Source organism: Talpa europaea, assembly GCF_964194135.1.
Source record: "Talpa europaea genome assembly, chromosome: 6".
Taxonomy (NCBI): Eukaryota; Metazoa; Chordata; class Mammalia; order Eulipotyphla; family Talpidae; genus Talpa; species Talpa europaea.
The window spans coordinates 131,010,130-131,037,692 of record NC_140072.1 but is presented as its reverse complement, the minus strand read 5'-3'; the positions used below and the strand labels follow the sequence as shown (position 1 = coordinate 131,037,692).

The 27,563-nt window shown below is 45.4% G+C and overlaps 1 protein-coding gene across 1 annotated transcript; it reads left to right on the top strand.

Annotated features, from left to right (window-relative positions):
• Nucleotides 1-22: 22 nt before the first annotated feature.
• On the top strand, nucleotides 23-26,448 carry SLC15A1 (solute carrier family 15 member 1; the record flags this gene model as incomplete). The annotated part of the gene is made up of 21 exons (XM_084234908.1): nucleotides 23-176; nucleotides 1,897-1,913; nucleotides 2,274-2,355; nucleotides 2,455-2,596; nucleotides 4,786-4,905; nucleotides 7,405-7,504; nucleotides 7,657-7,747; nucleotides 9,996-10,073; nucleotides 12,629-12,711; nucleotides 14,141-14,227; nucleotides 15,375-15,464; nucleotides 17,205-17,249; nucleotides 17,402-17,434; nucleotides 17,516-17,601; nucleotides 18,096-18,177; nucleotides 19,815-19,934; nucleotides 21,893-21,942; nucleotides 23,078-23,185; nucleotides 24,153-24,294; nucleotides 25,213-25,320; nucleotides 26,248-26,448. The coding sequence occupies 21 exons, from the start codon at nucleotides 23-25 to the stop codon at nucleotides 26,446-26,448; spliced, it is 2,019 nt and encodes a 672-aa protein (XP_084091034.1).
• Nucleotides 26,449-27,563: the final 1,115 nt, after the last annotated feature.

The following is a 27,563-nucleotide window of genomic DNA, read 5'->3' as shown; positions in this document are numbered from 1 at the left end:
GAGTTCCACTCTGAAGAGCACCATGAGGTGCTTATATTCTGCGCTCTTAGCATCTCCCACTGAGCGTGCCTGCACCCGGGCTTATGTGGAGCTCTTACTGCACATAGTGGGGGGCACCATCTCCATTTGGAAGGTGGGCTTTCGGGAGGAGACGGGCTTGCCCAGGCACACAGCTGGTGAGGAACAAGACTGAGCTCCAACCACACATCAGACCCCCTGCTCACCTCCTGTGTCCCCCTGGAGCAGCCCCTTCCCAAAAGGAAGTCTAACTGGGGAAGATCAGTCTGTTCGTGTTGACAAATCTCCTTCCAGAACTTTTGTGGCAGGAAGACTTGGAATCCAAGCCCTGGGAGGCCACCTCAGGTCAAAGACTGAAATAGCGTCCTTGCTCTTCAGTGGGTGGGAATGAGGCCACACAGGCCAGGAAGTGCAGATGCCCACATCACAGAGCGCTCCGGGGTCCAGGCCCAGAAAGGACCCCCTGCAGGGTTGGGGATTGGTTCTCGGTGGAGGGGCCCTGGGCTTGCGCCAGATGAAAGCACAGCGCGACAGATGCGCGAGGTGGGCCCCCGGGAGAGCAGTGCGGAGGTGGGGGTAGGCGCTGCGATGGGGGCTGCAGGGTGCTGGCCCCGGGGCCTTCCATCCTGCACAGGCATCTGGCCTGACGGGGGCTCAGAGTCAGACAGACGTACTTCCGAAACCCCATCAGGTTGATGGGCGTCACGGCCTGTGTGTGGTTCTCAGTGGGGTCCCTGGCGCACGGGCTCCATCATCACAGTGAAACTTGTCAGAAATGCAAGCCTGAGGGTCACCCCAGACCTAGAGTCAGGACTCGGGGGGTGGGGACAGCAACCTGTTGTCAGAAGCCCTGGGGGAGTGGGGGATTTAGAGGTACACTCCACATTGAGAACCACTGCTGTGGGGTCACTGATTCCATTAGAGGTAGGGGGTATCCAGGGGACCCTGACAACAGGGAACCCTAAGATGTGGCCAGTGGGTGCTGGGGAGGGGAAGGGAGATGACTCCTCTTGGAGAGGGGGCGTGCAGGACAGACACTGATCGATACGGGGCCGTAGGGACAGGGGGGAGCAGCACCCGGGGATGTTAAGACTCGAGATGAGGGTTTGGATCAGCTCTTGTCAAAATTTAGGGGAGATGAGCAGGGGGGCCAGGCCTAGGGCAGTGGGAACAGGGGTACATCTGCTATCTAGAAGGAAGCAGGTGGCACTTGGCTCAAACCCTTTTTCTTCTCGCTCCCTAAATCATGTTTCTAACAACAGGCCCTGCTGGGGCATGGGCTCTGGAAAGAGGTGGGTGGGGTGTGGGGATGGGGCGGTAGCATGTGATTCTGTGGTGGGGGGAGGCAAAAAGATACTGTTATTACTCTCTGGCAAATAAGGAGGTCAGAGGCAGCTTCCAGGAGGGAGGGGTGCATGAGGGGCACCTTCCTGGTGGAGGCGTCCTGGTCTGGTGTGCTGAGGATGCGGGGTGGGCTGGCAGCGGCTGGGGTGGCGGGAGCCCTCTGCGCACAGGGACAGAGCTGCAAGGCGGCGGGCCCAGGTCGCAGGACGGGCCACCCTCTGCATCTTTGGTTTCCGAGGTCAGACAGTGGGGGCGGCTGCGGGTCTGGGTGGTGGCCTGTGGCGACAGGCAGCCTTTCAAGTGTTTTTAGGAGGAAGTGGCTTGGGCACCAGCCGGGAGTCTCGCTTGCGAGGTGCACAGGAGAATGACCCGAGGGGCTCATTTAAAGAAAATACAGATGCAGCCCCACCCCGGCTAAAAGGGGCTGGCGCAGAGCGGGGGGCCGGCCGGGGAACATGCAGGGCCTGGGCTGAGGCCGAGCAGGAGCCTTGCAAAGACTGGACTTTGACGCTGGCCTTTTGTTTTTCCTTTCAGGGATGTCCAAGTCGCAGGTGAGCGCCCTCCCTTCCTCTCCAGCGAGGACCTCGAAGAGGTTTTGCTCCTGAGTGTTCGTAGCTGTGCTCCCTTAGCTTCACTCACAGAGGGGGGTGCCTCGGACCTGGGGTGGGGGGTGCAGTGCCGAGTTCTGGGGGGACTTCTGCATATGTGTGGTCCTGCTCAGCCTAACACTGAAACTCGGGGCTTGAGTTCATGTCTCCACGTGGAAAGGGATGACATGAAAATGTAAACACCCTCAATGCTCTCCCCTCCGCCCCCGGGGCAGCGGCTCCCCGTTCCTAGATGCCCATGGGCCACCCTTCCTGCCAGCGGCTCTTGGCACATCTCAACCTGAGACTGTTTCTCTCTGGCAGACCTGCTTGGGCTACCCCCTGAGCATCTTCTTCATCGTCATCAATGAGTTCTGCGAAAGGTTTTCCTACTATGGCATGAAAGGTAACGAGCCCCACCCCCCCACCCCCTCCGTGGCCAGCTGCCCTGGCCCAACCCTGTCCTGATCTGCCCCCCTCTCTTCCACCTGCCCTCTGCGGAAAGCAATCCTGACGCTGTACTTCCGGTACTTCTTCCTGTGGACGGACAACCTGGGCACCGCCATCTACCACACCTTCGTCGCCCTGTGCTACCTGACGCCCATTCTCGGAGCCATCATTGCCGACTCGTGGCTGGGCAAGTTCAAGTGAGTGGTTTCTTGTTAGCAAGTGACAGAGGCGGGTCAAGCTGGTGGCGCGGGATGGCGGAGGGTGGGAGCAAGGACTCAAGGCTCAGTGAACTCTTGAGGAGAGCGTCAGCCCCGCTCCTGGCTCCTGCTCATCCCCGGATCTCAGTCGTGGCACCGGCCTGCCAGGTGGCAGTGGTGGATTGTTTTCCTCCTGCCAACACTTACCTTTGTCTCATCTTGAGATCGTAGCAGGGGCACGATCGACCAGTTAGGGGTTCCTCCTGGAGTGTCGGTGAGTGTGGAGTTGAGGGCTGGGGGAACAAGCAAACCCCTAGTAGACGCGCCGCCTTGTCAGGAGCTGCTCACCTGGTCCTATGGGACGAGATCCCAGGGCATGCCCCGTAGGGGTTCTCAGGAAGTCCTAGGACTTAATGAGGGAGGGAGAAAAGTTTCTGCCAGGCCCAAGCAGGAATGGGGAGAAGCAGGAATAATCACTGACTGTCTCAAAAATATTCAACATGACACAAAAATAACCAGTGGGTCTGTTCCTGGGTCAGTGTAGTTACCAGGCACAAGATAAGGGTCTCTCACTGTTTAAAGACATAGCACTAATTACAGTAGTTCCATAAAACATTGAGTCTTTCTAATATAGGAGGCCCTTGAACAGCAAGGGGTAGGATGAAAGCACTGAGCGCCATGGCATCCGAAAATCCCAGCACCCCTTTTGACTCCCTTGCAACTTTTTTTTATTAAGATTTATTTATTTGTTTATTTATTTCTTTGTGCTGGGGTGTAAGCCAGATGTGCGGAAGGGTGAGAGGATTCACCAGAGACATTGTAGGGAGCAGAACAGGCAGATTGATTGAAATACACTGCTGAGGGGAGCAGCGGGTGAGACAGGAGAGGTCTGCCACGCCATGTGGCTGCAGTGGCTGCGGATAGCTTCATAGTGCTGACGCTTAACCCCTTGCACCACCAGGGAGGCACAGAACTTTTTTTTTAATATTCAAAAGGGCAAGTTTATTATAAAAAGGGAAGGGAGTCAAGGAGGGTTGCACAGACACAAGCGGGCAGAAGGAGCTGCCCCTGAAAGGCACAGGGTTGTTAGAAGAGAGACCTGCGTAGCCGCAGGTGGCAGCTCAGGAGGGAGCCGCCTCTGCTGCTTTGCAAAGGGAGCAGGCGGGGAAGAGGCCACCTACACACCTGCAGCCACAGAGAGGCAGAAGAGCGGCTGTCGACCCCCCACAATGTAACTGCTGCTGCTGACTGAAGCCTCGCCAGTAACAGAGTCAATTAGCACCTATTTTTTGTACGTTATATGTATTATATACTGTATTCTTACCATAAAGTCAGCTAGAGAAGAGAAAGCATCAAGAAAACCATAAGGGGGCCTCCCCGGTGGCGCAGCGGTTGAGCGCTGGGTTGCGAAACTGCCCACAGCCTCTGCAGCACCGGTTCGATCCCCGGCTGCTCCCCGGCCACCGGAGGAGGGTCCCTCATGGCGCGCAGACCTCTCCTGCCGCCCGCTGCTCCCCTCAGCAGTGTGCTTCGGTCCTTCTGCCTGCTCTGCTCCCCGCTCTGGCTCTGGTGAATTCTCTCACCCTCCCGCGCTTCTGACTGTACCCAGTGCTTATATAAATAAATAAATAAATCTTTAAAAAAAAAAAGAAAAGAAAAGAAAACCATAAGGAAGAGAACATACAATTGCAGCACTGGGCAGTATTTCCATTGCTGCTGTAAGTTTACATTGTTTGTTGACAAGACGAATCTCCCAGCAGTACCTCTGTCAATACCACCTTATCTGCACTGTAGATGTGACGCGGGTTACCAACTCCAGACACCAGTGATGAAAAGATAACATGAGAAAGAGATTCATCGTCATTTACAGATGGAACAATTCATGTGTCCATAACAAAGAAGCAGCAAAATGAAGGTCAAATGAGTAGTTCAAAGTCAACTTTGTTCAAAGATAAAATGGGTCTTTTGCCTTGTCCCGGTACCGCCAGCGAAGACTGCTCTAACATGCCCACTAAGCCACACATTCTCCAGAACGTTGCCTTTTGAAGAGTTACCAGTTTTACTCGAGTTTGAGAAGCAAGTATCTTCATGGCTGGAAAGTTAGAGGCAGGGAACTTTTTTGTGGTGGGGTAGGGAGTGGACTGCCATTAGGTGATTAATCTGGATTCTCTGAACCCCTTTGAACACAGGACCATTGTGTCGCTCTCCATTGTCTACACGCTGGGACAGGTGGTGACGGCAGTCAGCTCAATTACTGAACTCACTGACACCAATAAGGATGGGAAGCCTGACAACCTGCCCGTGCACATGTGAGTTGGTGCTGACCGTTGACCTACCCTCGCCCCTCCCCACCCCACTTGCTCTCGTTTTTATCTTTTCCCTCCAACTTCACCATAAACGCAAGGGGGCCTTTTCTCTCTCATCAGCAATACTGAGAAAGCTATTTGGTTGACTAAGAGTTGGGTCTTCAGCTTGTCACCAGTCTCGCCATTGTCCAGACTCAATTCTATCTTGGGCGCATCTCACTTGAGTGCATGGGGTGTTTGGGTAGATTCAGCTTCCCTAGTGGGACACAACTTGCAGACCTTAGTCCTAATTGCACTGGTTTCCTCAAGACCCTGCACCTTGGAGGTCCTGTTTTGTACCTTTCTTTCACTTAATTTTCAGTCATTCAGTTTCATAGACATTTATTCCAGCCCTGTGTTCTGAGTTCTTGATGGAAAATCCTGTTGGCAAATCCTCCTTTGAGATTTATTTCCCTTCACTGCCATCTGCCCTAGAACACAGATTGTCAAGATTTACTTCCTGCCCTTGTGCAGGAAATCAATTGACCAATTAGTCAATTAGTCAGCCATCTTATGGACTGGGAAATAGAATTGAAATGCAAATTAATATCTGCAATCCCTGTATTTCTGGTTTGTTAGTCAGATTGCGTCCAGACTAGGTCCCTTGATGAGATCACGCCTTGGTGCCCAAGGAGGCTGTCAGTGGGGGCAGGGGCCAGACACAGCCCAACAGCTCAGGTGGCGGCATCCGGGCCCAGGTCCCTCATAGCCTAGCTCTGTGACCCCGGGCAATTCATCTTCTCCACATCTCAGTGTGTTAATCTATACTATTGATTAAGAACATGGACTTTAGAGCCAGGCAGTGTGTTAGAGCCAGGTGGTGTGGGTTCAAATGCTAACCCTCCTAGTTGTGTAATCTTGAGCAAGTTTCTTAACCTCTATGCCAAGTTTCCTCATGTTTACCAATATTACCTCATCTCAGACTGCTGGGCATTATTTGGGATAAAGCTCCTAGGACATTGTCTGGCAAGCGCTCGGCTAAGAGAGCTGAGATGTGGAATTCATTTCATGGAGTTCGTGCCAGAACAGTCCTGAAATTCTCACAAGAGCGCGTGGAATAGAATATTCAACTGGCCACATTTTTGTTGTGTTTTAAAATGCTTAGAGTGAAAACGCTAAACCCAAGTTGTGTTGAAGCGGAAAGTTGCTAAGGGCTGCTGAACAACTTGCCCACAATAACGGTCGAGGTTGCCATGACCCCTGCTCAGATAACATGGAAAGTTCCTGATAAACTCCCACATATCCCATGCTACCAGCTGTAGCTCAAGCATAGCAAGCTTCCTCATACACATTGTATAAACCCTTTCTGTTCCTGCTAGTCAGGGCCCAGTCTTTTGGGAGCAATCCCACTGAGCCCACCAGTATGCCGAATCAATCTCGCTCCACCTCTCTGCATGCCTTCTGGTTTCTCTGAAAAATTTCCCTAATTGTTGAGAGGCAAACAAAATGAAAGCAGCCAGTTAATCCAGAGCTGATTTTTAAAGAATTCTTTCTCTATGACTTTATCTGTTTCATGAAATACCTTTTATAGTATTTTTAAGTAACAATAGCAACCATAAAGATATGGAAAGAAATACATATACAACCTGAAATCTGGCATACCTATTACAAATCTAATGAAACTACAAAATGAGGGTTGGTACATCAAATGAGTAACTTCTTTCAGTTCAGCAGGTAATACACAAATAACTTGGAAATCACAAAACAAATACAAGTAAATAACCTTTATTTATTATTGTCGATAATTCCTGTAGTTATTGTTAAAGGTTATAATAAATCTTTTGCTGTACTTTTTTCTAGTCATCTGGACACTATAAACAAATTAACATCATGCTACATAACCGAATATTCTGCTTTGCAATTAAACAATGTTTTCCAATGTCTAGTAGTAGCCATGATGAGTCCACCATGAGGTGAAGCTTACACATTTCACGTAGCTATTCTAAACTCCAATCATAAATATTTTTCAGTATTCAAACTATTGCATTAATATTTTCTGGATATTAAATGATTAGATAAAGGTGTCAATTTAAAGGGCCATCAGTTCAAATGTCATTCAACTTGTGAAGACATATTCCTTAGAAAACCTTTTAACAGCAAACCGCTCGCGACAACAGCAAGAAAAGGAAAAAATAAAGTCAAAGATCGCTACCAAATAATAAGCACCTTCAGTATCTTTTCTAAAGCTGCAAATCTACATGACATCTAGGTGCAACAGGTGATGTGTAAATGCAATGGGCTGGATGAGCTCCTGGGCCGTGCACATTTCTTCCTTAAGATTTGAAGGCTACCAGTGGAACAGTTGATGAAATTTGATTAAATAACAACAACAATAATTGAAGACTATACTCTTGTGAATTTTCTTCTCATACCACCCCTGGGCCTGGTGCCCTGAAGGAAATTAGGGGAAAGAGAGGCTCCTGCTTTTACTGGCTTAGGCAGTAACCCCCTTTCTTTCCCTAGAGTGCTGTCCATGATTGGCCTGGCCCTGATAGCGCTCGGAACTGGAGGAATAAAGCCCTGCGTGTCTGCATTCGGTGGAGACCAGTTTGAAGAGGGCCAGGTAATCCAGTCCCCCGGCTGGAGTCTGTTCTCCATTCTGTTCTTTCTTAAAAGTGCGCCAGGACTCAGGAGTAACGTCAGATGACCACTACATTCCATCAGTAGCTATAAAACCAGTGTCATCCTACTGAAACTTTATCCTTTTGATTACAGGAAAAACAAAGAAACAGATTTTTTTCCATCTTTTATTTGGCGATTAATGCCGGAAGTTTGCTCTCTACTATCATCACCCCTATGCTCAGAGGTAAACATATCTCATGGGATTTCGGGGGTTTTTTTGTTTTTGTTTTTGTTTTTGTTTTTGTTTTTGCTTGTGGGAGATAGTCAGGTAGAAGGTTGTGTCCTTGTTTTGTTCATCTTGTCTAGTCTCCCTTTACGCTTCAGTGAGCAGATGAAAGCAGGAGCCCACCTTGAAGTCCAGAATATGAGTTTCTTTTATTTCCTTTCCTAATCATGCTTGAATCACTTATCCCAATGATTCCTCAAGGATCGGGAACACCCTCGGCATCACAGTTCAATTTTCTAAATTACTATTAATGCAAAGTCCTTGCTCCTTCTAAGAGAAAAGCCAGGAGAGGCTGTTTGGGACACACAGGCTGCTGGGTTGTCAATGACCTTCTCTTGTCAGGCTTTGCTGGCGTTGATGTGCAGGGCCTAGGAACAACTTAGTGGACAAGGTTTTCATCTTTGCTTTCCTGTCATCTTGGATATTTCTAGAAATGCCCCAGGAAAGTGAATGAGTCAGCAACTATCAATAGCGCCCCAATTTTTGTACTTTCTAAAGTACCATTTAGATTCCCATGTGGAAGAGAATATTTGGGAACAAATTAGACCATAACAAGATCATGGTGTCCACAACGAATCACATTAAAATACGAAATAAAATATTTTCTGGGGATTTATGTATTTCTTCAAAGGATACATATTTAAATATGACACAACCCATTCCTGCTTGTTTTGTATAAAAATTTAGAAGCTTCTATTCTTGTAGATGCCTCTTCTCTTTGCATCCTTCCCCCTCCTTCCTGGTTCTACTAGAATATGTACTATGAATGTTTGAATTAGAGAACGTGTTAAAGGATTATTTTTAAAGGTAAAATCGTGATTCTCATACAAATATAAAATGAGCATATGTTAGGTTTTACCTAACATTGATTTATGAGGGACCTGAGAGGCCACTATAATCAGTTTATTTTTTTAAAGATTTATTTTATTTATTTTATGCTGGGGTGTAGGCCAGAGGTGCTGGGGGCGTGAGAGGATTCACCAGAGAGAGTGGGGAGCAGAACAGGCAGACTGACTGAAATACACTGCTGAGGGGAGCAGCGGGGAGACAGGAGAGGTCTGCTGTGCCATGTGGGTCAGCTCAAATGAGGATTTGACTGACAGAGATTTATATTCCTTGCAAGGAAAAAAATTATGTTGCATTGCCATGAACCATTTGTACAACTACTAGGAGAAAATATTTGCATGACTGTCCATTTTCTACCCAGTTCTTTATAGAACTATGCAATAACAAGTCAAAAACAAAAGTCAAACCTCCTTAAGGATCAGATTATTCTGGAGGCTCCAGCACTCCTTTGAAAGGACTTCTGGTAATCTCTGTTTCCCTTCCAAAGTCTTGCTTTTTCTCCTTATCAATCCTAGGATTCCAGAGCAAAAATAGGTGCTTACTCAGGGGTTACAAAACTGGCCCATCGGCCAAATCCAGAAATCTGATCAAGACCATCCAACCTTCGGGGCCTCCCTGGTGGTGCAAGGGGTTAAGCACCACACTATGAAGCAATCCGCAGCCTCTGCAGCACGAGTTCGATCCCCAGCCGGCCAGGGAGCAACCCACATGGCGCAGCAGACCTCTCCTGTCTCCCCACTGCTCCCTTCAGCAGTGTATTTCTGTTATTCTGTCTGTTCTGTTCCCCACTTTGTCTCTGGTGAATCCTCTCACCCCCCAGACCTCTGGCCTGTGCCCCAGCTCTTGTATGCATAAATAAATAAATCTTAAAAAAAAAAAAGACCATCTAACCTTATAATGGTCCACAAAGTCTCAAATATTTACTTACTTACAAACTTTACAGAAAAGTTTGTTAACTCCTGCCTTGGGTTATTTGTTTTCTTATTGGCATTAACAATCCTCATTTCACATGGCACTTCTGATTTCCTTTACTAATTTTCACTGTCTTCAAGTTAAGGTATCCAGGTCCCTTAGATCTCCCCCAGTAGGACAATCCACAGAACACCAGCACCCAATGGTTTTGGCCTGACCAATAGGAGACCCCTCCTCAGGGGCCAAGATTAGAGCCTGTCTCCACTGCCTGCTCTTACTACTGATGTCCTTGTCTCATTTGGCAAGGACATCAATAAGGCGTATGGCTAAATCTAGAACATCAAGTAACAACAGTCTGTAGTAACCAGTTAGGGATTTTTTAAAAATGGTAACCATGCAAGTATTACTCATGCCCATGGTGAATTTTAATCTCCTAATTTCTCCCCAGTTCAAAAATGTGGAGGTCAAGAGTCTTGTTACCCACTGGCATTCGGGGTTCCTGCTGCTCTCATGGCTGTGGCTCTGCGTAAGTAACAAATCAGTTATCACAAGCCTGTAACAGTGAGGCCCTCACATTAACTATTGAGACCAATTTTCTTAAAACCATCTGAAAAATTGTAATAAATAGTATGCAAATTGCCATCCTGTATTAAATATGTTCTGAGGATTCAAAGAATGTAGAGTTGATCTGTTGTTTCAGAGAGAATAGGGACAAAAAGAGGGTTTACTGGAATAGACATCAATTGAGCTCAAAGGTTGAACACTTAAAAGGTTGGTTCTGTTTAGCAGATGAAGATGAAGGTGATAGAATCTGCTAGACTAGATGAGCCCCTGGCGGACAGTGGACAGTGGACAGTGGACAGTGGACATCATTTTTATCAATATGTGCTCCTCTACAACTTGCCTGAAGCCATGGCAACCTGTCCAGTTGTCAGTACCCTACTGATCATCTACCTTTCTTTGGTGTTATCATCTCAAAATGCTTCTACTAAAATGCCTTCCTGCTGGGAGGAATATTTGTGTATTACTTGCATTCATTTGCACTTCTGGGTATTGGCATTTTAGGAAGTATCTAGAGTTTACTACATGAGATAGTCTAACTTAAAAGATGGTAGGTATCCCAGTTTCCTGCCATCACAAAATACCACAGACTGAGTGGTTTATGCAGGAGAAATTTAGTTATTATCTCCCAGTTCTGGAGATCAGCACGTCAGCGGGCCGTGGTCCTCTGAAGACACTGGGTAGGGTCACACTGGGTAGGTCCCTCCTACTTCCAGCAGCTCCCTGGCTAGGACAGCGGAACGCCAGTCTTCCCATGGCTTCCCCCAGTTGCACACCTGTGTCCAGATTGCCTCTTTTTATAAGGACACCGGTCATGTTGCAATAGGGCTGCCCTCATTACCTCATCTTAATTTGATCATTTGCAAAGACCCTATTACCAGTAAGGTCACATTCTGAGGGACTGAGATGAGGACTTTAACATCTTTAGTTGTGGGGTGAGGACACAATTCAGCCTCTCACTGTGGGCAAAGAACAGAGTCCAGCAACCATCTCATGTCTTCACAGCTCTTTCCCACTCGAGAGAGGTAGCAATCCGCCAGCTCTGGCACTTTCCCTGATGTTTTTCGCAGGTCTTGATGGCATCAAGTATGTCCCTTTTGAACCTCTTTTGCTCACGTTAAGCGATTTAGCTTTACCCTTAGAATTAAGCGAGAGCTCAGTGTTCTCCCCTTTTTATATGTCCATTTTCTTCCATAATTATTTAAATAGAGCCACGTCCCACAGAAATAGTGCCTTTTGCGCTCTAATTTTGGGCAAGAAGATAGAAAAGATTTCAAACCTATTGTTTTATATCAGAACTCTGGATTAGATTGATATTAGGTAAATTCTCATTTATTCTGTGTAAGTCACTCTGACATCAAAGAGTGTGTTTTTTTTTTCTTATGGAGGAATGGAGAAAAGGCCAAAATCGTATGCACCAGCACCACTTCTGGAAATTTTTATCTGCAACCATCTGAAGCTTGAATGAGTTAAGCAGGTGTCAGTTAAACAGGCTCTTAAAGAGTTAGCAAACAAATACAAATACAATCTATTGGGTAAATCATCTTTGCCATCAAGTCTGGATTGAGGAAGGTTAACATCGAGAAAATAAAGCATTCTCCTCTGAAGAACAGCTGTAATACAGACACCTTCTGAAGGGTTGGCACCTATCAAAAACTCAGACCCTCTTAAGCCAAGGGAAACAAGTAGAATCCAGTCAATCCAGTGTTTTTAAATTATTGGGCTGTGGTATTAGGTAAACATCCAAAAATAGGTAAATCCTCACATAGGGATTATGTTTTCAGAGTCTGTTGCAGAAATGCATTTTTTCTAAGTTACCTTCACAGAATGCTTTTCCTAAGAAAATTGATGGCAAAATTGCCTCAGTGTTAAACTCCAGATGTCAATTATTATATTTCTATCCCATGATGATAAAATAAATTCATAAATATATTTATTTGTAAATAAATGTATACATAAATTTATAAATATATGTGTTTGTATATAAATTTCAAACATTCATTTATACATATATTTACAATTAAGTTTATAAATGTTTGTTTATAGATATTTTAAATAAATTAATAAGTGTAAGTAAGCATTTCAACAGATTAGTTGTTATTTTTTCTGACAATTTAGAAAAAAGAAGAAATTTCTCTTGTCATTACAACCAGAAAATCAGAGTTGCGCTTTTACTTTTGCAAAATATTACATTAATCAAATCGGTTATATGAACGCATGCACTCCTCTGGTCTCCCTTTAAAGAGGGATAGAGTCTGCACTTCTGGGGCTGTGCTGAGGGTCTTGTGGGCTGCCCTGAGTTTGGGGAAGCGCATACTATTGGGTTTCAGCCTTTGTACAAGAGGACACAGACATAACCTTACCCAGAAGCTCTTGCGACTTCCTAGACGGGGATGGGTGGGCAAACCCATCCCGTGAGTGGCCCAGGACTCCCCTAAGAGGGTGACAACTCAAGTGAAAGAGTACCTACTAGGTCCAGTTCTGCCAGCGCCGCGCTGACACCCGTTTTACTCTCTCCAGTTGTATTTGTCATGGGCAGCGGGATGTACAAGAAGCTCCAGCCCCAGGGGAACATCATGGCCAAAGTGGTCAAGTGCATTGGGGTGAGTATTGCAGTGGCTCAGTCTCAGCGACACGTAACCCCCTTGAACCTTCTATCTCCTCTACATTAAAATCAGTGAAGCTTTCACTTTCCTTTAAACACTGCACTCATGTGCTCATTGATTGCGTTGATTCTCGGTCTTACTTTCCCTTGGCCTGACTTTATTGCATTAAATTAGACAGGTGTAGTTTATTTCATGAAATAAACGTGTCCTCTGAGGATCACAAAATTTCTCTTCCTCTGCAGCTGTCCCGTTTTCCTCCTGAGCTTTCCTCTAACATCAGACAGATTCCCACTAAAACTTTTTTCCCAAGCTAAGAATTATCTTTCCAAGTTCTTCCTTCCCAAGTAATTGGCAACTTCATTCAAATTCCTGAAGAACAGCTTCAGGCTATTTACCGCCATGTGCAGCGTATTTCCCAGTGCCCTAAAGTCAGCCCACGGCTTTGAGTTACTGCTTTTTAGCCCCCTGCTTGTCCTCGGTGATCATCCTCATCACCCCTCTTACTGCACTGATCATTGTCAATGCACTTTGCTTTTCCTAAAAAGCTCACTCACCAGGACTCTTAGAAGCCCCTAAAGTTACGAAGAGTGGGTCAGCGTATTTTTCTGGTTGATGTTATCACATCTATTCAACTGTAACTTTGATTTTCTTGTAAATGTATTTCTAAGCAGCTCGTGCTCACTGTCCCTGGTGCAGCCATAGTACTTGTATTTTACACCTGTCCTCGAGGGTCCCACTGGTCACAAGTGGCTCTTGAACATTTGAAATGTGGCAAGTGCAGTGGAGGAACAGAATTTCTAATTGAATTTCACTTAATTTTAATTATCTAATTTTTTATTTACATCTAGCCATGTAGTGAATTTTCCAACTGTTGCTCAGTTCAGTTCTTGAAGAACTTTTAAGTTGGTTTGGGAGAACTTACTAAATTTGGGTTTTCTTCAAGCATAAATTTTATGAAAATTAAATACAGATGAAATATTTTTGAAAAAAATTAGCATCCAAATTGAGACATGTCATAAGTGGAAAATATACTCTGGATTTTGAAAAATTCTTACTAGTTTTTTAATGTTGGTTACACGTTAAGATCATTTATGATATATCTTAGGTTAAATAAAAAATGTTTTGAATGAATTTCACCTTTTTTGCTTTTACTTCTTAATACTTAGATTGCAAAGTTCTCCTTGCTAGAGGATGCGGGGTATAAGGTAGTAACAGTGGGACCCTGCTCACCCAGCTCAAACGCTCACCGTCAGAAAGAGATTAGGAGAAATCAGTGCCCAGTCGGCCTGCTAACAGCATCACCACACTCGTACATACTGTCTTATATTTTGCTTCTCCCTCAAGTCTAGTTTTCAAATGAAATGTGTTTTCAAGATAAAGCAGTGAGTTCTGTTTCAAAATTTGGTTTTTTTCTTCCTCCCTTCAGTTTGCCATCAAAAATAGGTTCCGGCATCGGAGTAAACAATATCCCAAGAGGGAGCACTGGTTGGACTGGGCCAAGGAGAAATACGACGTAAGTGACCGCCGACCTCCACAGGCCGCTGACCTTCCTGGAGAGAGGGAACGTCTGGCCATGACATCCCTAAGAATGTCCCTAAGACGTTCTTATTAGGCTACTCAGCCAGACTCTCACCTGTGTCCTCTAACTTCCATTAGCATTTTAAGTTACTTTCTGTCCGAATGTTTTCTATACCACGGATGTGATTTATCTAGAAGTAGTATTATCTTTTCTTGGTTTTTCTTTTTATATATATAATATTTTTTTAAAGATTTATTTATTTATTATTGCAAGAACTGGGGTACAGGCCAGAGGTGCAGGGGTGAGAGGATTCACCAGAGACAGAGTGGGGAGCAGAACAGGCAGACTGACTGAGATACACTGCTGAGGGGAGCAGCGGGTGAGACAGGAGAGGTCTGCTCGCCATGTGGGTTGCTCTGAGGTCAGCGGGGATCGAACTGGCACTACAGAGACTGTGGACAGCTTCACAGTGTTGGCTCAACTGCCTGCGCCACCAGGGAGGCCCCATTTTCTCTTGGTTTTTCATTTGGAATCACCTGCCATCAATTACATGTAGTTGTGATCACAGAACTAGTTTGAAGAGAGGAGGTGGTGATGGTGGTGGGAGTCACATGAAGTGGAATTATTTAAACTGGAGGCGTTTACCTCTAAAACTGATGATTTACTCATATTTTATTTATTTTTTTTAAAAAAGATTTATTTATTTATGCATACAAAAGCTGGGGTACAGGCCAGAGAGGTGGGGAGTGAGAGGATCCACCAGAGACAGAGTGGGGAACAGAACAGGCAGACTGACCGAAATATACTGCTGAGGGGTGCACTAGGCGAGTCAGGAAAGGTCTGCCGCACCATGTGGGTTGCTCCCTGGCCGGCTGGGGATCAAACTCGTGCTGCAGAGGCTGTGGATTGCTTCACAGTGTGGTGCTTAACCCCTTGCACCGCCAGGGAGGCCCAATTTACTCATATTTTAAATAGTTCACAATTTAAGTGTTGTCTAAAGAAACCAGTGGTGGGTGTTTGGGACATTCATCACCTCCCAGCTTGTCTCTAGATGCATATGGGTCTGCTCTACTGCCTGACACTGCTGACCACCATGCGTGACACGGCAGGGCTGAATTGTCTTCTCCCACCCCAATCATAGGCTCGGCTTATCGCCCAAATTAAGATGGTTACCAGGGTGCTGTTCCTGTACATTCCACTCCCGATGTTCTGGGCCTTATTTGATCAGCAGGTAAGGTCAAGCTTTGTGTCTGTTTGTCTTTAAACCCTACTTAGCATTTCACTCCTAAAAATGTTCTTCCCAGTTTCATTTTTATAGTTCATTTATTTGATCATTGTTAGATCATTGTGTTCTTTTAACAATAAAAACCAAACTCTAGATGGTTCTCTCCACATTTCTGTAACAAAACAATGAAGTAGGGTCAAGGAAAGGAGGCTTGGGCAAGGTTCCATCCAAGTAGCCCGGACTCTTGCCAATGAAAACTAAGGAGGCAGAGGTCATTTTCCCACTGGCACGTCCTGGCAGATGGGTGTATGGTCCCCTATGGGGTCCACAACATTTCAACGAAGGGGATTCCACCTTCCACTCTGAACTGGAAGACGCTAGCAGCGCCAGCCAGGGATCTGAGTGACACCGCTAGAACCATGTTCCCCTGAGCAGGGATCCAGAGCCAGATCGTTGGCTTGAGGTCCATAGAGGCGTGCCCTGGAATTCTTAAAAATAAGGTTCAAAAGCTGAATGCTTAAGAGTCAGTAGCCAGAGATATTGTTTCTTTTGGAAACTGGAGTTTTAAGACAAATGGACAAACACATGTGGTTTGATGGTGCAGGAAGGATTATTGTAAGAGTAAGCCATCTCTTGGGGTGAAATGAGCACACACATATCTCCTTCTTTGTAAATAAGGAATTTAAAGCAGCATCTTAAGGAGCAGGGAAGCAGTTTGGCGTGTTGGCTGGAAACTGGCTATTGGTATAGGATTATGCTGGAAATACAATCATCACCTTTTAGCTGGGTGGCCTGGTGGTCATCCCTTTACCCCTTGGAGGGTTATAAGCCGGATAAGTCTGTGAGGATGCAACCTCACCGATACCAGTGACTGGCAGAGGTTAAGAACTTACTTGGCAATGTATTTCGTGACTTTTACATCATCCCCCCATGGTGGTGATTGATCGTGTTTAGTCCCCCAGGGAAATAATCATTCTCACCGGATCATCCTGAGTCATCTTTTGCTCTAAAATAGGTTGACCATAGCTGGGCTACCCTTTTTTTTTTAAAGATTTATTTATTTATGCATATAAGAACTGGAGTACAGGCTAGAAGTGGAGGGGTGAAAGGATTCACCAGAGACAGAGTGGGGAACAGAACAAACAGACTGACTGAAATGCACTGCTGAGGGGAGCAGCGGGCGAGTCAGGAGAGGTCTGCTGCACCATGTGGGTAGCTCCCTGGTCAGGGATCGAACTCGTGCTGCAGAGGCTGCAGACAGCTTCACAGTGCGCCAGCAGGGAGGCCCCCAATACCCTTTCAGTGGAATTCCATTTTAGGACAGATTGGGCTGTTGAAATGGCTCTTAACAATGTTAATGTTCTGGAAACTTTGATGCCGAGAAAAATAAAATATCTGTAGGAGTGAAGCTGCTTTCACCTTGCAGGTGATGTCAGTGCTTCTAGAAATGCTTTTTTTTTTTTTTTTTTTGTATTTCATATGGACAACTTGATCTCAGAGAGGTAATTTGTAGTTTGTTTTCAAGGAGGTGTGGTATATTGGATTCATTTGTATGGCAGAAATGCAAGTGGCTTGGTTTAATCCAATATGATGGTGGAAATGGGAGGTTAAGCTGATGTTTACAAAATGCTTAAAGCCTGTGACAACTCAGAAGTCATTGCTGGTTTGGAAAAGGCTCAGCATTGACTTGTAACATGTTTGAAATCCATGTTCCCAAGTGATGCAGCCAACTTGTTTGTTTTTAAGGGCTCAAGATGGACGCTGCAGGCAACTACTATGAACGGGAAAGTCGTAAGTTCGGGAATCCAGATATTTGGCCTTCCCTGGTCCCTCTATTTTAATCCTTCTGTGCCTTTTTGCCTTCCCTGTCATGACTCTCCCACCCCCAGCCCCCATTTATCATCTATGGAAACATCAATGAGATTTTCCCCCCCTCTTTTTAGGGAAGTATTGAAATCCAGCCGGATCAAATGCAGGTAGGAGAAAATATTTAAGTAGCTCTCAGAGGTCAAGGTGGCCTTGAGACAGCCTTGACAGCACCTGCCATTTCTCTGCAGACCGCTAATGCCGTCCTGATTGTCATCTTGGTCCCCATTGTGGATGCTGTGGTGTACCCTCTGATCGCCAAATGCTTCAATTTTACGTAAGTGACGGTGGTTGGGGGTCAGGGTCAGACTTCGGGAGTCCTAGGGCTTTGCAGCTGCCCTCCCCTTTGTGTCTCTGACCCCCTCCCCTCCATGCCTTCTCCCCGATGGAGTTTTTAAAAACAGGTATTTGAATTCCTTGTCTCTGTGCCCAGGTTTCTGAAAATTTGACCTTGAAAAAATTGTTATTATGGCAACTTGAAAAAGCCCCTAATGGAGGCGCTCTCATCGCTCTGATGATAGAAATGTTAACTCTAAACAACATTTTGCTCGAACCATAGTTTCTCGAAATTAAATGTAAACCTGCAAATGAGAAAGTGTCCCCTTTAACCTCCTCAGTCTGGTTCTGGAATAAGAGAAAAAATGGCTTTCTATCCATGTGTTGGGGAGCACCTGGTCTTGGGGATGGTGGGACTGGATGACCTCTGGGGAATCATCACCAGCTGGTTGGCTGGAGACTGGCTGACCCTCACGCTCTCTCTTGCTCCCTCAGCCCTTTGAGGAAGATGGTAGTGGGGATGTTCCTGGCGTCCATGGCCTTTGTGGCTACCACATTTGTGCAGATGGAAGTTGACGTGAGTGCCCTTCAAATTCCCCAGGGCTTTTTCCAGTGGCTCAGCCACAGTGTTCAGAAGTGCAGGACTGTAGGCGCGCAGGGAATACTGGGTCTTGGCCACTAGACTAAATCCTGGAGTTACGGGTGATGTGCTCCTGGGGCAAAGTAGTCCTCTCCAGCTGCCACTGCCAAGGCTGCAGAGGCTCGCCTGGGTGCACTCAGTTAGAGCAGAGCTCCATGCAGTTGACCTTCCATTGTAATACAGTGTTTATAAGGGACGGGAAGTTTCTGGAACGTGTTCCTTTTCTATCTCATAGGCAATCTGGTTCCAAAAGCTCACACTCACAGTAGGCAGTACTTCAAATATGTGTGAATGGTCTTTGGAAGGTGCCTTTGTGTTCTAATGTCTCGAGTGGTACTTAGTCCCCAAGCTAACAGATTTGTTGGATCCACAGTGGGGTGAATAGATTCCTCAGGTCCCTACTCCTAGATCAGGCGCAAGACACAGGGAACTACTCCCTCTTGCTCTCTCCTTCTCTGTCTCTCTGCCTTTCTTCCTTTCCCTCCTCCCTCTTCCTCTGTCAGCCTCTTCATGTCCCCCACCTCTCTCTCCCCTTCCCCCTCTGCCCCCCCATGTCACTTTCTCTGTTTCTGTCTCTCTTGCTCCCTCGCCTCTTAATTTCTTTTTTAAAATGTTTCACTGTGGCAGAATACACATAATATAAAATTTAACGTCTCAGCCACCTCTGAGTGTACAGTTCATGATGCTGAGTCTGTTCCCATTGGTCTCCAGGAAGCTTTCATCTTGCAAAGCTAAGCCCCACTCCCCCCATCCTTGCTGCCCAGATCCTGCAGCCACCCTTGTGCTTCCTGTAGCTGTAGACAGGGCTGCACTGGGCACCTCTGGTAGCTGGAATCAGACAATATTTCTTCTTTTGTGTCTGACCCCTTTCACTGAGCATCAGGCCTTACGTCCGTCCATGTTGTGGCTGGCGTTGAAGTCTCTTCCTTTGTAAAGATGAAGACTATTCCGGGGTGTGGACACCGTTTTGCTTACTCAATCATCGGCGGGTGGAGATTTGAGTGGTTCCACCTCTGGGTTGTTGTGAATAATGCTGCTGTGTGGTGGACCCACTATCTCTTGAATGCAGCTAGTTTTGTGGAGGGTGAGCTGTGGGGCTAAGAGAGAGATGGATTGTTTCAGTGAGACTGGGGTGTGAGAGCGGGCATCGTAAGGCAAAGGCAGACCCCCATGACGGGGTGGAGATGGGCGGGCATACAGCAATTGTGAAAGGATGATTCAAGCACTGTGTGCAGGCCTGAGCCCTGGGCTCTCCAAGTTCCATGGCACAGCATTGGGGGAGGGCAGCCCTCAGGAGCCAGCGGTTACTCTGACCCCCCCCAGATATCAGGGTGTCAGATATTAGGATGTCAGAACCTGCCATCCTTTGGCCTGGAGCAGCTGCTTTCAGGTCACTTCCATGCTCTGTACAAACATCATCTTCTACACCATGAGGTGGACCATCAGAAGCTCCATGGTGCCTGTTTGGCGTGCACCCAGGGCTGGGGCTGGGGCAATGACTCCAGCACCATGTTGAAGAGTATTTTCAATATGTGCTAAAACCCTTACCACCAATTTCCTTTTATTTTGCTCAGAAAACCCTTCCAGTCTTCGCCAAACCAAACCAAGTCCAAATTAACGTGTTGAATGTAGGAAACTATCCAATGAACGTGTCTTTTCCTGACAAGTTAGTGACGGTTAACAGCAGTTTTCGAGTAAGTAGAAGGAGATGCAACTTCCTTTTTCATCTTCTGGCCTGAGTTGTAACAGGATTTGGAGAAACTGATCTTCCTGGTCCTTAGATCAGTTCCAGGATGAGCCCAACAGTGAAATGTCAGTGTCCTGACCTCTGTCTCTCGGCCTTCACTCTGGACCCACGTGCCTCCACCTCTCAGGCACACACAAATCACCTGGGGAGCTTGTAAAATGCAGATTCCTGATCAGTAGGTCTGAAATGTTGCCTTATTAGCAAGGCTGGTGCCGCCACTTACCTAGCTTTAGATAGTCAGGTTCTGGGTCTGTGGCTCTCCACCAGGGGCCACTTTGTGCCTCAGCGGACACTTGGCAACCTCTGGAGACAACTGGGAGTGTGCTGTTGGTGTCTTATTTAGAGGCCAGGGATGCCCCCACAACAGAGAATGATCTGGTCCAAATGTCAATAGCACCAAGATTGGAAACGCCAGTAGAATGGTCATTGGCCTGAGCCCTATTAGAATCACTCAGGGAGCTTTTAAAATTCTGGAACCTTGGTACCCAAGCCAGATATTTCAGTGGAACTAGTCTCATTCCTAGCCAGGCATCACTGAGAACCACATCCTTATAGCTGGTCAGACACATACTCTGGGGCTGCCCACTGTAGATTTCCAGCAGGAATGCTGCTTGGCCCAGTGGTGAAATGATTTCCGTAACATCCGTCTTCATCAAATGAAGCGCAAGTAAAATGCCATATGAGAAGCGCCTTTCCAAGGTGTCCTAAACAACTTTATCCACGGGGGACAAACTGAGACAAACCAATGCTAGGGCCCCTGAAGGCATTTTTCATGTGAATGAATGGGAACTTGAAATTCAAATTGTAATCCATGAAATGTTCACTGACACAGTGCAGAACAAGACTCTGGCACTGACTATGACCTCTTTCCCTCGTTCTAGACACCTGATTATATGACTTTTGATGCAAACAAACTGACAGGTATAAGCATTTCTTCTGGTCAAACGCCAGCCACTCCAATCAATTACCAATTTGCAAATGGCCAACGCCATACTCTTCTACTCTGGAACACCAATAACTACCGAGTGGTAAGTAACCCGGATACCTATTATATTTGTGATGCTGGACCTTCTAGTAGTCTGACTTTTCTTTACTACTATGCAGTATTATATTAGAGAATCCTCAAAATTATTTCCTTCTGCAACTCAAGGACACAAGTCATTCGACTTCTAATAAAATTTGGTTGAAAGAGGGGACTTGTCATTTTAATTTAAAAAAATTTTAAAAGAACATCTGGGCATGGTGTGACCTGGGTGTGTGTGTGTGTGTGTGTGTGTGTGTGTGTGTGTGTGTACAGCTGTAGAAAGTGTAGAAAGATACAGAAAGTAGACATGTATACTTTTAGGGACTTTTTGAGATAAAGCTTTAAATATATCTTTAATTGTATTCATTTAAAATTTTGAAATGAGTAATTAGAAAATTAGAGCAGTTCTAAAAATATATATAGTATATATCAGAGAAAAGCTATAAAAAGCATATTTTGTGACAAATATATAGGTATCTAGATATCATTCAGCCTGTAAAGATGCTGTGGAGTAAGTGAAGAGGTAGTTGGAAGTCTGTGAGTTGAATTTAAGTGAGCTTCTATACAACTACAATATAGAATGAAGACTTTGAGGTCCTGTGGGTAATCAGAGAGCTGTTGAGTAGCTCGTTCTAAGTTCTTTGAGATCAGTGCTCTGTGGAATCTCCGAGCAGCAAGTATAACCAGTGGTAGGAGTTCATTTTAACTTCAGTGACAATCAGGGCCAAAGAGTGATGCCCTTCGGATGCAGTCATCATGGTCCTCAGCGCCAGGATAAATACCAGCATCATTGTCCTTCGCAGAGTCGAAGTGTTCCTCTAAACATTTTAATCAATTAATTATTTTAATCAATTAGTCTTGAAAATGTTTTCTTTTCAAAGATAAATGATGGACTTAACAGCAAGCCACCAGATGGAAAAAATGGAATCAGGTATGTTTATTTTTTTAAAACTCAAGCTATAACCACTTCTTATAGAAGTAATTCATCCCCAGAGTAGAATCCAACTGTAACAAGGGAATAAAATGAGCATACGAGGTATAGTCCAAGAATGAAAGGTGATTCGATATTCAAAAATAATGAATCAATGTAAATCCATCATGTTGGTACGCTTAAGAGGAAAATTCATAGCATCATCTCCTTAAATACACAAAAAGCATTCGATGTAAAATTCAGCATCTCCTCTTGATAAAAACGCTCAGCAAAGTAAAAATCTAAGGGAACTCCCTTACTCTGAAAAGAACATCTAAGAAAACCCAAATTGACATTATACTTGATGATGAAAATCTAAATGTGTTCCCCCTAAGATCAGGAGCAAGATAAGATTGTCCACTCTCTCTATGTTAGTCCATGTCCTTCTTGATGCAATGAAACAACAAAGAGAAGTAAAAGCACCTAGCTTGGAAGGGAAGAAATAAAACTACCCCACTCACAGATGACACAGTTGTCTGCAGAGAAAGTTGCAAGAACTAGACCAAAAGAGCTCATGGAATCAATAAGTGAGTTTGGAAAGGTCGCAGGATAGAAAGCCAACAGTGTAACACCCACCCTATTTCTATCTACTAGCAGTGAATGATTGGAAACTGTCATTTTAACACCACACCAATTACTACAGCTCGAAAAAAGATGAAATACTAGTTGTAAACATAACAAAATATATATGGGATTTGAAGGCCGCAGACTACAAAAGTCTTATGAAAGAAATCAATCAATCAATCAAAAGCTAAGCAATGTAGAGACATGCTGTGTTCATTGATTGCAAGACTTAATGCCGTAAAGACGTGAATCCTCCCTGAAGTGATCGAGAAGTTTAGTGCGATTCCTGTCAAAATTAAAAGCATAGGGCTCCTGGCATTGTATTGGATAAATCCTTCCCCGTGTGTTCTCATGAGTGGGTGATGGCGTCAGAGCCAGACTTGCTTACTCTGTGCCTTTGTGATGGAAAAAAATCTGTAAACATCTTCAGTTCCTTTTGAAAGGAGCCTGGCCCAAGTTCAGGTGCATGTGCTGTGGCTGAGAGCAAATCATCTTATCATCCAGTGACAAGACAGATGATTTTCTGTTTCAGATTTGTAAATACTTTAGCTGAGACCTTGAATGTCACAGTGGATGGAGAAGTTTATGCTGATATCACCAGTTACAACTCCAGCAAATATAAATTTTTCCGTTCTGGTGTGTAAGTATCTCTACTAGCTACTGCTCCCGAGTGCAAGGATTTCAACTCTTTTTCTTTAAATGATAAATTGCAGCTTTTCCCGCCAAGAATGTTAACACATATTATTCTTTCTTTTCATAGTAAAAACATCACAATAAGCAAAACGTTTCCACCACACTGTGATATTAGTTTCAAAACGGACAGCCTTCTATACGGTAGTGCATATACCTACGTCATCAGAAGTAAGGTTGGTGATTCATTCTGTGTCATTGTTGATCTGAGGTTCTACTCCCCAAATGCTGATATGCATCCTCCCCAAATGCTGATAGAGTCATGATTTAACTAGAGTAATATTAAGACCTGCATTTTAAACGGGCTTAGAATTCATCCAGTTCACCACTGATTCTTAAAGTTATCATTAACTTAAATTCACCAGTAGAATAAAATTAAACAGACTGGGGTGGCAACGCTGTAAGCAAATCTGACTTCCGCCTACTCTCTTATTTAAAAGGAAAATATGAATGGACATATTTCAAACCCCACCAAGAGCCGCCCATCGCCAACAGAAACGTGACATTGCATATTTGCGCTCCACGTGTGCTCTTGATAAATCACAGGATGTGGGCTTCCCTGGTGGCTCAGGGGTTAAAGTCTCAGCACTATCAAGCTATTGCAGCCACCTTGGCAAGAGTTCGATCCCTCACCAGGGAGGTCACCCACATGGTGCAGCAGACCTCTCCTGTCTCACCTGCTGCTCCCCTCGGCAGTGTATTTCAGTAGATCTGCCTGTTCTGCTCCCCACTCTGTCCCTGGTGAATCCTCTCACCCCCCATACCTCTGGCCTGTACCCCAGTTTTTGTATGCATAAATAAATCTTTTTTTTAAAAAAGTCACAAGATGTGATCCTAGCAGTCCAAACTCAGCGTGCCTGACTAGAAGAGTCTCAATTTTCATTTCTTCTTCTCACACTGGCTTTATTGGTCTAGAGTGACAACTGCCCTGAGCTGCAAGTGCTAGAAGATATGAGCCCCAACAAAGTGAGCATATTTCTGCAAATCCCCCAGTATTTCCTCATGACCTGCGGCGAAGTGGTTTTCTCCGTCACCGGATTGGAGTTCTCATATTCTCAGGTTTCTTGTTTATTGCTTTTATCATCTCTCCTCTATTCCCCTGGCTTCAGAAAATGCTGCTGGGACTTCAGTTAAATAGGGGGTTAGCCATGTATTTAAAATTTTTAAAAATTCTAGAAAGCATTATGGTGTCAACCAGCAAGCAAGATTTCTGAGTTTTGTCCCGAGAACATTACTCTGTTTAGCTTGAGTCTGTGTCAGCTGTACATGGGAGAGTTAAAGTCCTGAGCAGGAAAAACTATTGATGGCTGTTAATGAGGGAGGTGTGGTGAGTGGATTCTATATTCTGGAATAACCACATGGTGTGGGCTGTTCAGAACAGCGCTCCTTTCTAGCTCTGTGTCCTCATGATCATGAGGGCTCAGTTGAGGTCTCCCTGGAGCCCCCACTATTTTCTCAAATTAGGGTCCTCATATTCCCACAATGTCCAGGACCTCCAAGTTCTCCAGTGAAGCTTGTAACTGAGGGAGACCATCCCATTCAGAGCTGACCTCCCAGTCTCCTGAAGGACACAGCTATAATACAAGTGACAGAGCTTTGAAGAGAGATTTTGGTCACAGAAGGTCACAGAAGAGCAAACTTATAGCCAGAGAACAGCCTCCACTTGGGGGCCGGGGGGAGCATAGCTGGCTGGATTGCTTTGCTTGGAAGCTCTATTGGGAAAAATAGAATCAGTTCATCTGAAGATCTATTTCAAGGAGATAGTAACTTTACAAGTATGTGGAGAGTGTATGCTCGTCCCACACAAGACTTCGGGTGGCTGGGTAGCCCAGAGATTACCCTTCATACCTTTAATCCAGCCTGACCTGTAACGTGCATTTGCAGGTGGTCTGCTTAGTGAGCTGCCTTGTGAGTTGTGTCCTCCTGCCCCAAAGCTGAGCTCTAGATTGGGATTCTCTGTGTCTCTTGCTTCCTCAGGCTCCTTCCAACATGAAGTCAGTGCTTCAAGCAGGGTGGCTGTTGACCGTGGCCATCGGCAACATCATTGTGCTGATTGTGGCGGGAGCAGGCCAGTTCAGTGAGCAGGTATGGGTGAAAAGGAGGTTGCACAGCCCTTTGCTCATCCTGTCGTCACCATGGTGACCCTCCCTAGCTGTCAGGGCCTGCACAGTCATCTCAACTGATGGCCAGTCCTCGCAGATTGGGTAGTTACCAAATGGTCTTAAGGGCAAGCATGTCCAGATTCTTATTGCAATTTGGTCTTATAGATGGAAATGGACAACCAAAATAACCAGATTTGGTGAGCATACTGACACCTTAATGTAGTTCACCATCAAAGAATAGAGCTCTCCTAGCTTCCATGAATGCAGCTTAATGGCCCCGAGCTAGACATGTGATCCAGAAAGTTCCATGGTACCTATTCAAGCCATTCTAACAGTTGTTGTCACCTTTCCAGCTAAAATAAAATGAGGGCGTTTATGAATCTGAAACTGTCTCCTTCAACTGACCAGCATATCCATCTCCCAAGGGAGTTGTCCCTCACCCCTTTGGTTTCATTACTTACCCCGCAAGGGGTCCAATTAGCCAGAGTGCTCATGGCCTCAATTTTGCTATAGGATAACATGTGAGTCTTAACTTCAAACCATCCAGCACATTCTTTTCTTTCAAGAGTATTTCCTGGTGTCCTCTTGGTCCCTATCCTTCCAGAGACCAGCTGCATGCTGGAACTTGGGTGTGAGCAATATTCTCTCTCTCATATGCCCTAAACCTGACATTTCTGTATCCTCCTGCTACTAGAAAAATGTTCTTTTTGTACTTAAGCATTCAAGGAAAGTTGGCCATTCTGTGTGGGACAATGATTGGCCATTCTGTCCTAGCCCCAAATACCCACCAGTTTCCTATCCACACACCTTCCCTCAGAACAAAGCAAGAAAATGGACATGCAACACGTGCATTCTGATAACCTCTGCATTCTGGTTTTCTTTTCTTGCCCTGACTCTGGTTCCTTCCAAGTGGGCCGAGTACGTTCTGTTTGCCGCCCTGCTCCTGGTGGTCTGCGTGATATTCGCCATCATGGCTCGATACTACACTTACATCAACCCAGCAGAGATAGAAGCCCAGTTTGACGAGGAAGAAAAGAAGAAGCAGCAGGAAATGGTTGATCCACATGACATGGCGGGTGACGCCACGGCACAGGCACAGACACAGATGTGAATTCAGATGGCCGGTGGAGGACGGAGAGGCCCAGGCACGGCCTGACTTCTGCCCCGTGGTGGTAGGACTGGGCTGGATGGAAGACTTCAGAATGGTGACCCAAACCAAAACCGCTATTTTCGAAGTAGCCAGCAATGATCCTAAAACTCTAGAAGGCTTTTTGTCTTTTTAAAGAAAAATGTAATTTAAAGCACACACACTTAGACAACACTCACTGTGCACCAAAACTCTCTCCTTTCCTACCACACAAATGAAGTTCTTTTTGATGAACATAATTTTTTGCAAGTTCCATATGGTTTGCATCCTGGCACCACAGGAAAACAATGTTAAATGAGGCAGGAGCCGAGGTGGAAAGGGAATTGACAGGCTTTGCAATGGTGTCTATCTAATAGGTGCCAGTTCCTATTAACTGACACTTAACTTTTTTGTTGTTTCTTTCAGTCCCTACCTCTTGTTAAATTTTGTCACTCAAAAAGCCACTCAGGTAAAAGGCCAGTAATGATCTTGGAAATCTTGATGGTATGAAATAAAGTCTTATTTAAAAAGTTAAACGTCAGTGTCTTTGGAGAGGGTAAGAAATCTTTAACGCATTTCCTCATTATCAAAGCTATCCACGCTCATTAAAATTTCATCAGAATTTGATAGAAGTGTGAGTAAAAGCCATACCCACATACAATACCAAATATTAAGGTTGGTTTCCTCCTGGTCCTGTTTTCCCAGAGAGATGTTATATCTACTTTGGTCTTTTATGACTGGGATCTTTCCATGTGCATTTTTTTTTTTTTTTTTTTTTTTTTTTTTTTTTTTGTGGGATCCTCGCTGGTTGCCAGGGATCGAACTGGTGCTGCAGAGCCTCTCAACCCAGCGCTCAACCACTGCGCCACCAGGGGAGGCCCTGCAATTTTTTTTTAATTATTATTTTTTTTTATATATATAAGCACTGGGTACAGAAGCGCGGGAGGGTGAGAGGATTCACCAGAGCCAGAGTGGGGAACAGAACAGGCAGACTGATGAAATACACTGCTGAGGGGAGCAGCGGGCGCGGCAGGGGAGGTCTGTCACGCCATGTGGGACCCTCGCCAGCGGTCAGGGATGGAACCGGCACTGCAGAGGCC